Source organism: Antrostomus carolinensis, unplaced genomic scaffold (genome assembly GCF_000700745.2).
Source record: "Antrostomus carolinensis isolate BGI_N321 unplaced genomic scaffold, ASM70074v2 scaffold23277, whole genome shotgun sequence".
Lineage (NCBI taxonomy): Eukaryota > Metazoa > Chordata > Aves > Caprimulgiformes > Caprimulgidae > Antrostomus > Antrostomus carolinensis.
In genome coordinates this window covers 25,525-40,521 of record NW_010326936.1, presented here as the reverse complement: position 1 = coordinate 40,521, position 14,997 = coordinate 25,525, and the positions used below count along the sequence as shown (strand labels likewise).

Below are 14,997 nucleotides of genomic sequence, written 5' to 3'. Positions count from 1 at the left end.
GAGGGGCTGGGAGCAGCGGGCGGTGGGGAAGGAGCTCTCCGGGGACAGCAGCAGGCCCGGGGACCCCTCCGACCGGGAAATGTCCGCAGCGGGGAGCTCGAACGTGAAGAGGAGAAGAGAATACGCATCGCTCGTCTTGCTCGTCCCTGCGCATCTGCTCATGGCCTTCCTTCTTCTATTTTTAGCAGTTGTTAAATTGTGTTCCGGAGATTTATTCTCACATCTTTTCAATTATTTGTGTTTGCTGCTCCTCTTGCCAACCTGGCAAAGAGATTTTACTTTTATTTTTTTCTGCAGCTCCTCTCTGACTTCGCCCTAGTGATTCTTACCTTGCCAGGCATCCCCCGTGGTCAGTTGTGCCTCTGGTCTTTTCATGCTGAACACAGCACTCATCCCGGGTTTTGTGACTTGGACTACCTTGCTGCTGTGCTGGCCTTGACCAACCTGGACCACTCCATCCTGGAGTGGGCTGTGTATTTCTGCCGCATCCCCTCGTGGAGAGGGAGGGACATTATCTTTCTGCAAATGTGAGAAGGTCATAAATGGATTGAACTTCCAGTTCTGGTTTGCAGAAGTAGGGGGCTAGAGAATCCCTTGCATCAGCCAGGACTTGTGTTTTTCAGTGCAAAATGCCCGTATTCAGATTAGACCGTATAACAAACAGGCCTGCGTGTAACTTCCAGAAATCCCTTTGTTGCTGGGATAAAGCAAATGTTGTATGGTCCTTCTGCAAGTGCTACCATCACATCTGGAAAGGCTGTGGGCAGAGAGCAAGGTTTTTCTTCTGTGTTTAGGGAAGCTTCAAGGTTTTCTATGCCTCCACAGAGGGGCACATCCATGAGATATTTTGCTTCAGAGGAAATCTGCAGTTTCTGCCCACTGGACTTGCCTTGGACTGAGGCCAGGAATCACTGCTGAGCGTCCCCTATGATACAGCATGCTCACATACCTCGACCCCTGCCTGGGGCTCAGAAGCATGAAGGCACCTAGTACAGGTCTGAAGGGCAGAACTATAGATCTCTTTATCTTCTGACTTGATAGGATGCTCTTTACCTGGCAGGCAGGTGGTCATCCTTGGGCTTCTGTAGCCACAGAGCCAGGAAGAAAACTGTGAGTCATAACCATGGCATTTGTTTTGTTTCAGGTGCTGCTGGAGTGCTGGTAGGACACCCGTTTGACACTGTTAAGGTGGGTTAATTATGAAATACCTTTGTCTCTAGGTAGAAAATGTGAAGTTTTTCCAAGGAGTGGGGGAGGAAAAAAAATCCCCAGACACTGTAGGAACATAAGTCTGTGCTGAAAAGCTTGGAGTAAGCCTCCATAACCACTGTTGATAGATTTGCAGTCCCCAGCTCTTCAGAAGTTAAAATTCTTTGTATATGTGATTCAACCCGGTAACATGACAAATGTTGGTCTAAACGACAAGTTCATCAGTGCAGTAACAACGTTGTATTTGAAAATACAATCTCACATTAAACTTAATTTTGTTCTAAGCTTGCACCTCTGCAGCTGTTTATCACTAACTGCTAAAACTCCCCCTGCAGTTGTAACTCAAATCTTCTTTGTTACTAGATTGAAAAATTTGTGTTTTGCTTCCCCCTCCAGCCCTGCTACTTACTCCTCAAACATTAATTTGTTACGCCAAAGGGCGTAAGTGGATAAAAATCCACAGCATGAAGTTTGTCTGGGGGCTTTTTCCTCCCTTTAAGTACTCATATATTTTTATAACTTTCCAAGTTAAAACTGATTTTCTGATATTCACTTAGCTGTATGTGTTATGCATACTAAGGATAGCTAAGGCCTCTTCAAAGATAAGATCTGAAACCTCCTGGAGGGCCCTTCAGCCAGGACTCCAGGGGTCCAAGCACATTTTTCACAATGAGATGACAACTTAAGTTACTTTTGGCAGCCTTATCCAAATTCTCTCACAGGAAGAATAGGAGAAGGGATGCCAATATATTCCCTGCTAAATTAATATGCCAGATCACTTGACTGCAGCAGACAGCATGCCACCCGCTAGAGCTATATTTGGAATACCTCTACCTTGCTGAATTTAGATATGCAAAGGGCTGATAGTGTTACCGAGGCCATCACCATATTCTGTATTCTAGCATATGGTTAATTCAATACAGAATTTCCTAGCTAGTGGGTATTAGTCCTTGCCAGTCAAGTGCAAGCTGCTCAAATATTAAAAACTGTATGTATGTTTCTCAGAGTATGGTAAATTTGACTATGAAGTAATTGGGTTGAATTCTAGTATATATTTTCAGGAATGGCATTATCCAGACTTGCACTTTTTTTTTACAGTGGTACAGGGCCAGCTGTCTTTTTCTCTCACCCCCATCCTGCCAGATTTTATATGCTTAACTTAAGATGATGGGTCATTTCACTGAAGCCAGGAAAACTGCTATAATTTTACTCTCAGACTAAACTTAAGCATGTGTGGGGGTTTTTTGGTTTTTAAAGTGGAACAGTTTCTAGTGTATGAAACTAGACACTTATGTGTCTGCAAAACTGGGGCTAGTTCTAGCAGATGTATTAATGCAAAATAGATGTGTTAGCTTTAGAAAAAGCATCTTGCTTTATGGTAGAGCAAATTGTTTGTTTCTGGATGACTTTAAATGTTTTATGAAATCCAGTGTGGCACACTATATTTTCATACCCATTAGAAGACGGTATAAGCATTTATCTATTTTTTTTGTTAGAGAAAATACTAATGTTTGTGTTATTAGTCACTACCATATGTGGGAAAACTAACACTGTAACCAGTCTTTAAAAAAAAAAAAAAAAAGACACTGCATAACTTGTTGTGTATGTATATGTGTTAAGAATTAACCATTTTTATAGTTCTGCAGTGCTTAAAGGGCTAGCTGGTAGTCACCTTAGACTGTAAGTTTTTAATATAACTGAACAATGGGAAAGCTGCTTAGATAAACCAGAATTTTGCTTCTGTCTTGGCTTTTAAGCTCTTTTTTTTTTTTTTTGGCTGGTGATCATGTTTCACAAAGTGGGGAGGGGGATGGTGGGACACCCAGGGAGATATCAAGCTGGTGAAGTCACCCTGCAAAGTCCACAACTGAGCTGATCTTAGAACTGACAAACTCCTTATCCCTGGTTTGTTGATGTAATGTATAAAATTGCTTTTTTGCTTTTAACTGCCTTTACTTTCTGAGCTAGGGGCTGTCTTCATTAACAGCAAAAGTGTTACTTTGTTGTAGATGACAGATAAGCCTCATCACGGGAGAGTTACCTAGTAAGTATAGCCCAGGTGAACACTTCTGTTTCTCTCAGTCTTAATTTATTCCCAAATGTATTAGTTCAAATAAAGATCTAAAAGATTTATGAAGCTTTTTTCCTTTTTAGTTTTAAACTGATGTGTCCCTCTTCTACAGCTACGGCATGGAGGGAGCGGGGTTTGAATATCCCTTTTAATTTGGTTTTTTTAATATAAAGTCTTATTCTGAACCTTCTTTCTGGTATTCATTTCTGGCTGTATACACTTCCACACACAGTGCCTCTAAAACAATCTCAGGCACACTGTTGTTGAGGTCTTATCCACTACATATCCTTGGAGGACATTTTAATTGCTCAAACACTTCTAACTCACTTATCTCACGCACATTATTAAATGTTTAGACTGTTTTGAGGGTGTGGTGGCTTGGGTTTGTTTTTGGGTTTTTTTTGCTTAGTCTTGAGCAAGTCCTTAGTGATGTGAAATTTCAGTGTGTTACTACTGAACCTAAAACCTTAGCAATAGTGGTTTCAAAAAAGAACAAAGCAAGAATATTGGGCAATGAATAGAATAGAGGGTTAAACTTTGCACATGATTCATCCTTCCTGTAGTTGTACACACTAAAGATCTTACTGAATGTGACATTAGTACTTACGAAATGAAGTTTCATATGTATTCATTGCCTTATCTGGTAGTTTACTAATATGAGTACTCCTTTGTGGTCATCACTGTGCTCTAATGAAAGAGCTGGTTTTCATTCTCAGACCTGGAGCATCAGTACTCTCTAAATATTTTATCCTACAACAAGGCTTAATTAGTTAGTATTTCACTAATTATTTAGACAAAAATAGTGGGAGTTGTATGCCACTAGGAAATTCAACCTATATACAGAATATGGCTAATTATAAACTACTAAAGACAAGCATATAGAGAAGTTAAAATAAGAGGGTTCCTAAGCTGCAATTCTCCCAAAGCCCATACATGTAGAAGTCCCTCAACTTCACAGGCAGGGTTTAACACGATATCAGTAGGTTTATAAATGGAGTAAAACCTCCTTTTTGTGCAGTTCTGACAGCTTGTTAAGATTTATGACTTTGCTTGCGGGTCTGCTTCTCAAACATCACTTTGAGTAACCATAAGCCTGCTTTTAATGCTAAGATGTTTTAAAACCCTCTTCCATCTTGGAAGACCTGAGATGATCTCAGCCTTCCAGGCTGACTAGCACACACTTAACATGTATACTAAAAAGACACTGAAAACTGAAGTATTGATTCACAAAACATAAAACAAGATGTCGTAAGAATATTAAAAAAAAATACTGAAACTGTAATTAATTCATTTTTTGCCTCAGAGAAAGCTAACCTGAGTATAGAATTTTGACAAACCATGTCCCTGAATCCTTTTCTAGACCAACATAATCTTACATAATTTCTTATTGTTGTGGTGGTGTTTATTACTACATTAGGCAAACAATAAAAAGATTTTTACAGTCAGGAATCTCTCACATAGACCTGATATTATTTTCTTTTGTTCAGAATAAGAGCCTTTAAGTTTTTTTGCCCTGGATTTGCAGCAGCAGCAGCATTGAATGGTTGATAAGCATCCATTCTGAGGAACCTTGCAGCCCTCCATGCCGGAGATCGAAGACAGCTTTCCAACTTCCCCAACCCAGTGAAACCATTTTATTGAGTTTATTGCAATGAGGGGTTTTGTATGAACTAGGTAGCTTTGAGTCTTTTTTGTTTTGTTTGAAATGTGTTAAGGACAAATTAGCAGGAAAAACTGAATTGGACTTTCCCATTAAATGTTTAAAAACATGCAGACAGTTGGCCTGTCTTCTCATGTCACCAGTTACAGTAGCTTCTGTCTGTCCAGCAGAACATACCACTTCAGTTTTGGAAAAGTTAACTGATTACTAACATTAAAGATTTGAAACAGCCACACCCTCACAAATTGTTTGCATTTAACAAGTTAAAGAAAAGCAGACTAAAATCTAATAGGACAAGTGGCTTTTTATTTTGCCTTATGCAGAGTAAGGACATCTTAAGAGTCTCTTCCCAGCTACCCTCTGGGGGAAGAAAAAAAAAAAAAAAAAAAATCAGATCTCAGTGAAGGGTCCCAAGTCTGGTAGCTGGAAACACTGTGGGTGGTGGTGTTGAAAGTCTCCATCCTTTCACAGTTACTCTTATTTCATGTTTGACTTGTAAATAATTTTTTATCAAATTCTGTCAGGTTTGTACAGATAGTCCTTAGTGTGAACAGAAGTATTCTTGGCAGTTAAAGAAAGTACTTATTGTAGCCAGTACTGGAAAATTTCAATCTGAAATTCGAGATAAATGTACCCTGCTGTACTTCCACATACTGTTTTTATAATATTCACAACAAGTTAATAGGCCTCCTCCCTTCATGTTTGTACCCCCAAAACTAATTCAAAACACTTACAGAATATTTTAAAATTCTTTTGCCACATATGGCATTCCAGTGTCCAGCCTGTGTTCTTGCATATGCATTGCTATAGCAAATCTCCACATATGTCCAAGACACTAGTTTACTAATTAGGCTGCTCTCGGCATACAAATCAGTATCTCATACAACTTTTCATAGGTTCGTCTACAAGTTCAAAATGTAGAGAAACCTCTCTACCGTGGGACCTTCCATTGTTTTCAGTCCATCATAAAGCAAGAATCTGTAAGTACAAAATTAATGCTTTTCATATTTTGTATCTCCATATATTTTGTATCAAAGGGTGGGAAAGCTGTTAAAAAAAAAACCCTAGAAGTATTGAAGATCAAGAGAAAAGCATACTCTGAACCTCATCTGACCATAGGGCAGATAGTGTAGTCAGAAGTTTGCCAGAAACTTTGTGAAGACGATCACTAAGTTAGAAGTTGATATTTTGAAGTTAACCTTTTAGATAAGTTATTTGAACAGCTAATTTTCTGAGAATCCAAGCAATCTGAGTGAAGAAATTGGTGAGTTTTTTTCTGCTGAAACTTTAAGACTATAACTAAAAGGGTGGCTTTAGGCTTTTAACTACTTTAAAAAAAATCAGATATAAAATTTACCAGAAAACTTTTATCTGGATGGACTAAGATTATTTTCTGGATGTGTTCAACTAGATATTTGTACTGCTAAAAATGTTGAGATGTTTGTGTCGTAGGCAGTGATGAAACAACTATTACAAAGCAAGGTGGTACTGATCTTCTGGCCACTGTTAGAAAGTGAGGGCACAAGGGAGAGCCAGAAAGGTCATGTTCTGCAGAGTTTTGGGTTATCAACACCACTGTTTAAAAGAGATTTTTCCTTCTTTCTTCCATTAGGCTTTTGGACTCTATAAAGGTATTGGGTCACCAATGATGGGACTTACCTTCATTAATGCGCTTGTGTTCGGTGTACAAGGAAACACAATTCGTGCTCTTGGAAAAGACACTCCTCTAAACCAGTTCCTCGCAGGGTCAGCAGCAGGGGCCATCCAGTGCATCATCTGCTGTCCCATGGAGTTAGCAAAGACAAGAATGCAGCTTCAAGGAACAGGTGAATACAAACTAAAAACGAAGAACTACAAAAATTCTCTGGATTGTTTGATCAAAATCTATCGAAAGGAAGGGCTGAGGGGTATCAACAGGGGCATGGTCTCTACATTTATAAGAGAGACCCCAAGCTTTGGCTTTTACTTCCTGACCTATGACTGCATGACCAGGTATTTAGGCTGTGAAGCAGAAGACAATTATGTTATTCCCAAACTGCTGTTTTCTGGGGGGATGTCAGGAATCGTGTCCTGGCTCTCAACCTATCCCGTGGATGTGATCAAATCCCGGCTTCAGGCCGACGGAGTCGGAGGCGTTACACAATACAACGGCATTTTAGACTGTGTCAGAAAGAGTTACCATGAAGAAGGCTGGAGGGTGTTCACAAGAGGTCTTACTTCCACGCTTCTCCGTGCTTTTCCTGTCAATGCAGCTACCTTTGCCACTGTCACTGTTTTCCTAATGTACATGAGGTCAGAAGACAACCTTCATGAATGTGAACCAGGTCCAGTAATCCAGCAGCCTTCCAGTTTGTGAACCTTGTATGTTTGTTCTCCTCATCCAATGCCCGGCTGGTTGGGTTTTTTTAAATGTAAACACTTGACACGCACAAGTGGTGTAAATGTATGCTAGCTGTATAAAGAGTTCCTAAATGTGTCAAATTAGATTTCATCTCATTACTTGTATAAAAAGCATATTGCCTTATTAGGGACTTCATATCTAGTAGTATCCAAGTAAGATGGGGACCTGCCTTTAGAAAGTACTGTGCAGTTACTGCTGTGGCTTCAGAAGAGGAGCTGGAGAACGTCGTAGTACCAGAAATCAGGTTTTCTTCCACTCATGTTCTGAATGACTGAGTTGAGTTAAATGCAGGAATGTTTTCAGAAAATAAATGCTCTTTTTGTATGTAACAGGAAGGAGTATAGTCCTCTAAGGTGAAGTAGGGGGAAGAAATTAAATGTTGGAGGCATTTTGCAGGTAACCCTGAACTGTTTAAGACATGGACTAGCATTCAGCTTGCCATGTTTTACTTTTCCTTTGCTTTTATATGTCAGTGGGTTTTGTAGCATTTTCATTCATACTGGTTTGCTTAAAAAAAAAAAAAAGTTCCTAAGATATTCCCTTACCTTTCAGCTTTGGATAAATATCTTAAGCACAGAGTTAGCATTTGCACTCATACATACTTGTTCCTTTAAATTTCAAGGCTTGTAAGGATTTAGGGAAACTCAAAGCTCAAGAGCTTTGCCATTTGTTGTTTGGTGGATGCACAGATTGTATTGACTAGATTCAGCCCAAGTAGACTTTGTTCTCTGAAGTTAATGCAACTTTGTGCTATTTCTCCCAACATGCTCCATAGCAGCCAGTGATGTACAGAAGTCAAAGTTCTACCTGTGGTATTGCACAAAATGTTTGTGGGTGCAATGTTAGCTTAGCAGCTTGAAGTACTGTAGAAATACGTATGTGTTCAGAACTGGAGGTTTCATACCTTTCCAGACATTAGGGGTTGGTGTTCAATACACTTGCATTACGAATTTAAACAGTACCGATGTTTATGTATTTAGTTACAGTGCTACTGGAAAGAAGACTGAAAAGGGGTTTGGAGAATTTTCTTGTTACGTTAATCCGCTGTGATTTTTTTTTTTTTTTTTTAGCAGTCTGTTCAAGAGGGATTGCATTAGTCTAAAAGCTCTAAAATTTTTAATAAGAACTACACGTATTTGGTACAAATAGCCAGGAGGAAGGAGTGCATGTGTGCTAGGAATGTTCTAAAACGTATCAAACTAGTTCACCAAGTACAACTTGTTACACTTTTGGTTGGGACAAGTGCAATATGTTTAATTTATATGAATTTTCTAAAGAAACCTTATTTCATAGCATTTTGCCCTGTAACAATATGCTGGAGAAACCTGTAAAACTGGTAATGTCTTTTTATACCTTGGAGGTATGTTGGATGTTTTAGTGCCTACTTGCACTGAGATTCAAATTGAATGTTAAATCTGTCTACTAAACTGCATATGCACAACAACTCACAGCAAAGACCATTCACACCTTTGTACAGTAGTCTGTAATTACTGTATATAAAATTGAGGGAATAAATTTTTTTAAAATTTTGACTTTGGTTCTTTAAAGTTTCTTGTGTTTTACTTGGATGCTTCCTTGTGTTAAATCTAGCTTGCAGGAGGGTGGGGTTTCTGGCCTGAAGAAACTTGTTCCCCATCTGCCTTCCACGCATCACCAGGAAGGGCAGTGCCTTGCTCTGGCAGTCTATCAGTTCATTGAAGCAAAGAAGGGAAGTTGCCCAAGCTCACTTCTTCAGATTGATCTTTTCACTGAGTGCCTCACTTGAAGATATAGGTACTAAGAGGACAATCCTGCTTTTAGAGCCAGAGAGCTGGCTGCATGCTTGGCCCCTTCATATTCTGCATTTATTCGGTTTAAACATTGCTGATCAGCACCAAGGGTGTACAACTGCAGAAGACAAGTCCGGGGTCCCTGCAGAGTCACATCAGAATCACGTACCAGGTCTGCTAACAGCACCTGAATCAGAAGAATGCTTGGCTCTAAGATGTAAGAGTTTAACAAAAAACTTTGTAGGTTGTATTGTTTTGTTTTTACATGACAACTGGCCCACAAAGAGCATCAATATTCCAAATAAAAAGCAGGATGATGTGTTATGACTTACCAAAAAGACCTCTCATTGTTGATGAGAGGTTATTTCAGATACTAATTCATCTTCTTAAAGGGTAGGCACACATGATCAAAAGAAACTGTCAAGCATCAGTTTGCTAGATTAGAGAAGGGAAAGGCCACCACTTCAACTAGCCGTGACCAGGGACAGTTCCAGTCAAGTACCTCGTGTTCTCTCAACAGGAACAACATTGAACTACAGCACAGAAACAAATACTTGGATAAGCAAACAGTGTCTCCCTGGAAGACAGTAACATCAAAACAGAAAGGGCTACACAATGTTTTATTTGCAATATTTACTAAAGCATTCTCCCTAGAAATTCATCCATCTGGAACTTAAAAAAATATAATCAGTAGCAGACACTGAAGGTTACTCAACAAACCAAAGAGGAGGGTAAATGCCAGCTTTTAACCTAGTCTGATGTCAGTTGCTTGAAATCTGTGCAACTCCTCACTATTAAATCAAGCTAGACAATAGTCCCAGCCTTTTTAAACATGATTCAGTTCCTTCCTGCTAGATTTTCTGATATGTCAGTCAAGTCAGACAGAACTGTATTCTGCTTCCCCAGATCCTCTTTCCCACAAGTGTCAACAAGGATGATACTGGGTAGGAGATGCTCTATGAATATCCCAACTGAAGGGAATAAGAAGGTAAGACTTACTGAAAGTAAAACTCACCTACTATCAAATCCCCGTGTTCTACGTTTTCCAATGACCCATCCTGCTCCCCGATGGGCCATACCAGTGTCACAAGTTGCAGCCACAAATACAGTCAATTACCCAGGTAATGCCCTTCCAAGTTTTAAAAAGTCACTATAGAAAAACCAATGAAATTCAGTTAATTTATCATGTCTGCAACTGCAACATGACGCTTTGGGTTTTTTTTTCAGGTTGGTGGTTGTGTTGGGGGTTTTATTGTTTGTTTGTTTGGGGTTTTTTTTGTCCTCTCTTCCTTGCCTTTCTCTGCATGCAGCTTTTTTACAGTACACACAAAAAAGTAGCAAGACATTCAAGGGAGGAAAGCCTGCACTTTGCAGGTGCAGGACAGGTAGCATACTGGGAAAGTCACTAAGACAGAAGAATAAAAAGTTGCCTTGCAAGAGATGTGTTTGTTCTGTGAAAATAAATATATTTACTATTATGCTGGAAAACAGATGTTAACAGTTATTGTCAGCCAGACTTTTGATCTGTAGATAGTTAAAGAACAATTTAAAGCCCAGAAATGTTCCAAACACCCTTAGATTAGCAGAAGGTGCAATTAAACCCCTCTTCTGCCAGAAAAACAGCCAGAGAAAAGAGCAGCTTACCCAAGGCAACGTGCCATATCAACCACCACAGCCATGGAGGCAGATGAAGGATTTAAGAGACCACATTGCTCTGGGAGGCACAGCAAGAGCATGCAAGATGAACTTGCTGGGCCAAACCTAGGGGAGACAGCGTTTGAAATTATGAGGAACAAAATGCTTCTTTCAATGTTCATGAATGTATGTACATTCACGGGCAGTGGGGGAGGAAAGCAGAGGAAAATCAGACATTTACACACTCCCAGCACAACTGTTTTGCATTTTTTTTGTACTAGTGTTGTCCTCACTAATTACAAAAATGGTTATCACTAACAAAGAAAAAAAATGTGACATAATACGCACAATAATATATATGATATACAGTAAAAGCTCCTCTAATTATAGTTTATCATCAGTTTTAACTGATTTGACCTATAATGTGATTTTAAGCTATACAGTTTCATCAATAAATTAATTGAAAGTAACTAAGGCAAGGTCTGCAGTGAAAAATAACACCCTGTATAGAGATATAATTATTATTACTTATACTTTATTATGACTGCTTTTTCTTACTGAAAGAAACCCTCTGCTTTTTTTACTAACAGTAAGATAGAGTTGTACCATTTCAAAAATATCCATGGTCAATACAATACTAAAATCATAATGAAGCTTGACCTTATTCTCTGCACTGTTTGCTGAATATATCAAAATAGGAAGGAATGTTGCTAGAGTAATGTGACTTGGCTAGACTAAAGTTGGTAGGAAAGAAAATTAGTGTTCTTTTTCTAGGATCTGACCTAGTTGTCTTACGCAGAGATTTATCCTAGATGAGGATACTATAATAACAATATTAACACAACACTCAAGTGTGGCAATCTACCAGGCTACATACCTTCTTCCTTGTGCCCTGATGTATTTTAACTTAAGGAAGAATCTACAACAGGTAATTTTCAAACAGGCTAGTAATAAACTTCAAGCTTTGTAACTGCAATTAAAGGAAGTGAAAGTAACTCTTACCCTTAATTTTCTCCAGGCAGATATCTGCTTCCCTGCCAGTTCATAACTGAGTCTGTACACTTTCATTTCACTCTGGAAAAAAATGAGATGAAATTCCCTATCCCTAACCTAGGTAAGAAAAAAGAATAAAACCAACGAACCAAAAACCACACAAGAGGAAAACCTGAAGACTTGCCACAGTATTATTCCTTAGAATCCATTTCCAAACCATGAACAGTTGTATGCCCTTTGAACGTATGGGAGTCACTGGATTCACATAAAACCACTGGAGGTTTAGTCAAAGCACCAGTTAAGATCACAGACTGAAGGATTCTATGTTCAAAGGCCAAATCTTGTTTTGCTGAGAAAAAATAAATGTGTTGAAAAATAAGTCAAAACATGAGCTGCACGATGCCCTACATGCGAGGCTGTCCCAAACTTTGCAAGCCAAAATTGCAATTGGCAACGTTAGTGAGGTCCTTGGCAAGTATCTTGTAGGTCTAAAGGACACCTGACTTTATGAGCCCTTAAATCATTCCAGAAACACAAAGGTGACAAGGTTTTCTACAGATTTGTCTTGCAACCAATTGCTGAGATGAGCTTAAGCTGAAGTATATTAGGACATATCCAGTCACCAAGCATTTTTGAGTATAGATTTTCCACTATTTAACAGAGAGTCCATTTTATGCCCCAGTTTTTATCTGTCCTATGATTTATCTCAAAAATGTACCTGTTATTAATGAACATCCCTCTGAAACACACTGTGGGCCTACTCCAGAGGAAGAACCACTTTATTTGAGATCTTTGATTCCCTGAAGAGGAGCAATGCAGGACTCTGATGCATCATCTGCCCTGCAGTTTCTGCAATGGTCTTGCAAACATCACAAGCAGCAACGCAATGAAGGAGACATCAAATGGTGAGGCTCTAACTACCTCAGGCGAGCTTAGACTTCTTAGGAAACCACTGCTAGAGTGAAGCACTGGTGTTTCACATGTCTATCAGCTAACCAAAACAGCCACTTACAGTCAAAAGCACATCCACTAACAACATGTCATTAAGATTTCCACATTTCTCTTCAAAGATATTTTATATTAATACTGGATGTACAGATCCCCTGAAAATACATGATCCATGCCACACTCAACAGTTTTTATTTACAGTCTTTTTCATTGCCTTGCTGGTGCTTTTTACAAATGCACAAGTACGCTTGGGACTCTGAAAAGTCAGCACAGAGATGTACTTGTTCATCGGTACTGCTGTGTGGGAAACTTGCTCTTTGACACTGGCACAGTCCAAGTCTGTCAAGGTCTACTGAGCGCCACAGGACACTCTGCAAGCATCTGACCTCAGAGGGACACCCTGACACTTTGCTATTCTGTCTGCTGGTCATGCTGTACAAACTGGTAATTCACTGCCATCTCCTGGCAAACTACTATTCAAGAGTAACTGTGCAGACCGAAGTAAAGTATTGACACAGATGCCACCTAATCCCAGCCTGATGAGAGAGAAATCACACCAAAACCGACAAGAACACTTAATATAAAAGTGGTGGCAAGAGAAGCAACCAAAAGCCTGCAAGGACCCCGCAGACTCACCATCCCTTCCTCTCCCTCCCAAAATTGACCAATGTTTCTACAGAACTTGAGGTTTGCTCCTGAAGAGAGCTGCCAGTTTACACAGGAACCTGGTGAGAACATCATCTCCTAAGAGAGATATTATGTCTACACCGTAACACGCAATAGAAGGAATGGTATCCAAGCCAGCATACAATCATAAAGCTTTTCTGTTATAAAAAAAATAAGGGAAGATTTAAGAAAACCCTGAAACTGGAGTTGTCCAAAAAACAGTTGCTGTAAGCAATCTTACTCATTTGCCTACAGCAAAAGAGTGTTTTTTCTGCTACTTTAGAGGAAACCAGGACCTGGAAAATTCACTTGAACTCTTATACTGAATCGGATGTCCTTTCTCCAAAAGGAAATTCAAAATTCTCCAGACTTCTTCCAAAGAAACCAAGGAACTGAAAAAAATTCTGAGCAAAACTGCCTTAAAAATATAGGATGATTGTGAGTCCACAAAAACTTGCCTAAGCTGGTTTATTTTAATAAAGAAAATTAAATTGAGTAAAGGACCACTGATTAAATGAGCTTACCAAATGAAGCCGGTAGCCATCCAGGTGGCATTTAAGCACTGCTCTAAAGCCATCTTCACACAATTAGCCTTTTGCAACTTGATACTAGATCAATTCATACGATCAAAACAAATACTGAGTCTCAGAGTAATACAAGCACATACATTCCTCCTCTGTTTGCACCTTTACGTACCACCATGTAGATGTTTGGACAGTGGGGTCTCACACTCTCTTTCTCCTGTCGCTCTCCCGCTCCTTTGCCCTGGGAGTGCCAAACCAGGCTCATACAACAAACGCTTTTACTCTTCCCAAGAAAAGCGCTACGTTTTTAACTATTCCATTTACACAGCTACGAATAAGCCTAATGAACACAAGTCCATTTTCATTTTTATTCCTGCCTGCAAAATTTATACCCAACATTCAGTTTGGAACTGAACCCCAAGTTCTGAAGCTTTTGAAGGACCTCTGATTTCTCCATAGCTTTAAGCAATACAGGCACATTACTGCACTCACTAAGAAGTCAAAGCTTAACGCTGACACAAACATAGTTTACTTCCCTGCTCTTCTCAAGCCACTGTAACACACTTATGAAGGTTGCTGTACAGATGAAAAAACTTATTATTCCGAAGTGCCATCGTTATAGAACAACTGGATCAACCAATATAAGCAACAGCTACCACCTGATTACACTTCCTGGACTGATTTGTCTCACAACCCTGACAAAAACAATTTTTTTTTCTCCATTTCTTCAAGGCATTAAGAAACCACATTTTGAAACATGTGATTCAGCACATACCGTCTTCAAATTGTCCATCTTAACTGAGTAGAAAAACTAATCAGTCCCAGTTCTTCCAAGGTATGCACTGATAAAGTATCCTCTGAGGACCTTAGGGCAGGTCATGACCAAGTGGAAGCATTTTTTATCCCTATGGCCACTCCTCTTCATTTAGCACTTTGAAGGGATTAGCTTTCTTCAAATATTTTAAAGCCTCAATAATTTTGCTATTTCTGTTAACTACTGCTTCTTTTGCTTTTTACTTACTGTGGAATTAGGAGAGGGGATTAGGAAAGTATCTCCCTCTGCCTTTAAAACTACATTACTGGTTTTGTTGCTTGTCAATTTGTGGTCACTAAGGGGGGGG

General features: G+C 39.4%; 1 protein-coding gene across 2 annotated transcripts; it reads left to right on the top strand.

Moving 5' to 3' along the window:
• Positions 1 to 1,136: 1,136 nt before the first annotated feature.
• Positions 1,137 to 7,637, top strand: SLC25A29 (solute carrier family 25 member 29). Of its 2 annotated transcripts, XM_010171762.2 has the most exons (4): positions 1,137 to 1,188; positions 3,219 to 3,253; positions 5,837 to 5,920; positions 6,553 to 7,637. In XM_010171762.2, exon 4 carries the CDS (start codon positions 6,586 to 6,588, stop codon positions 7,294 to 7,296), a length of 711 nt encoding a protein of 236 aa, XP_010170064.1. In that variant the 5' UTR covers positions 1,137 to 1,188; positions 3,219 to 3,253; positions 5,837 to 5,920; positions 6,553 to 6,585; the 3' UTR covers positions 7,297 to 7,637. The 2 variants fall into 2 exon arrangements, with proteins under 2 accessions (XP_010170064.1, XP_010170065.1); XM_010171763.2 differs by lacking the exon at positions 3,219 to 3,253 and having other exon boundaries at positions 1,150 to 1,188; positions 6,553 to 7,486.
• The last annotated feature ends 7,360 nt before the right edge of the window (positions 7,638 to 14,997 follow it).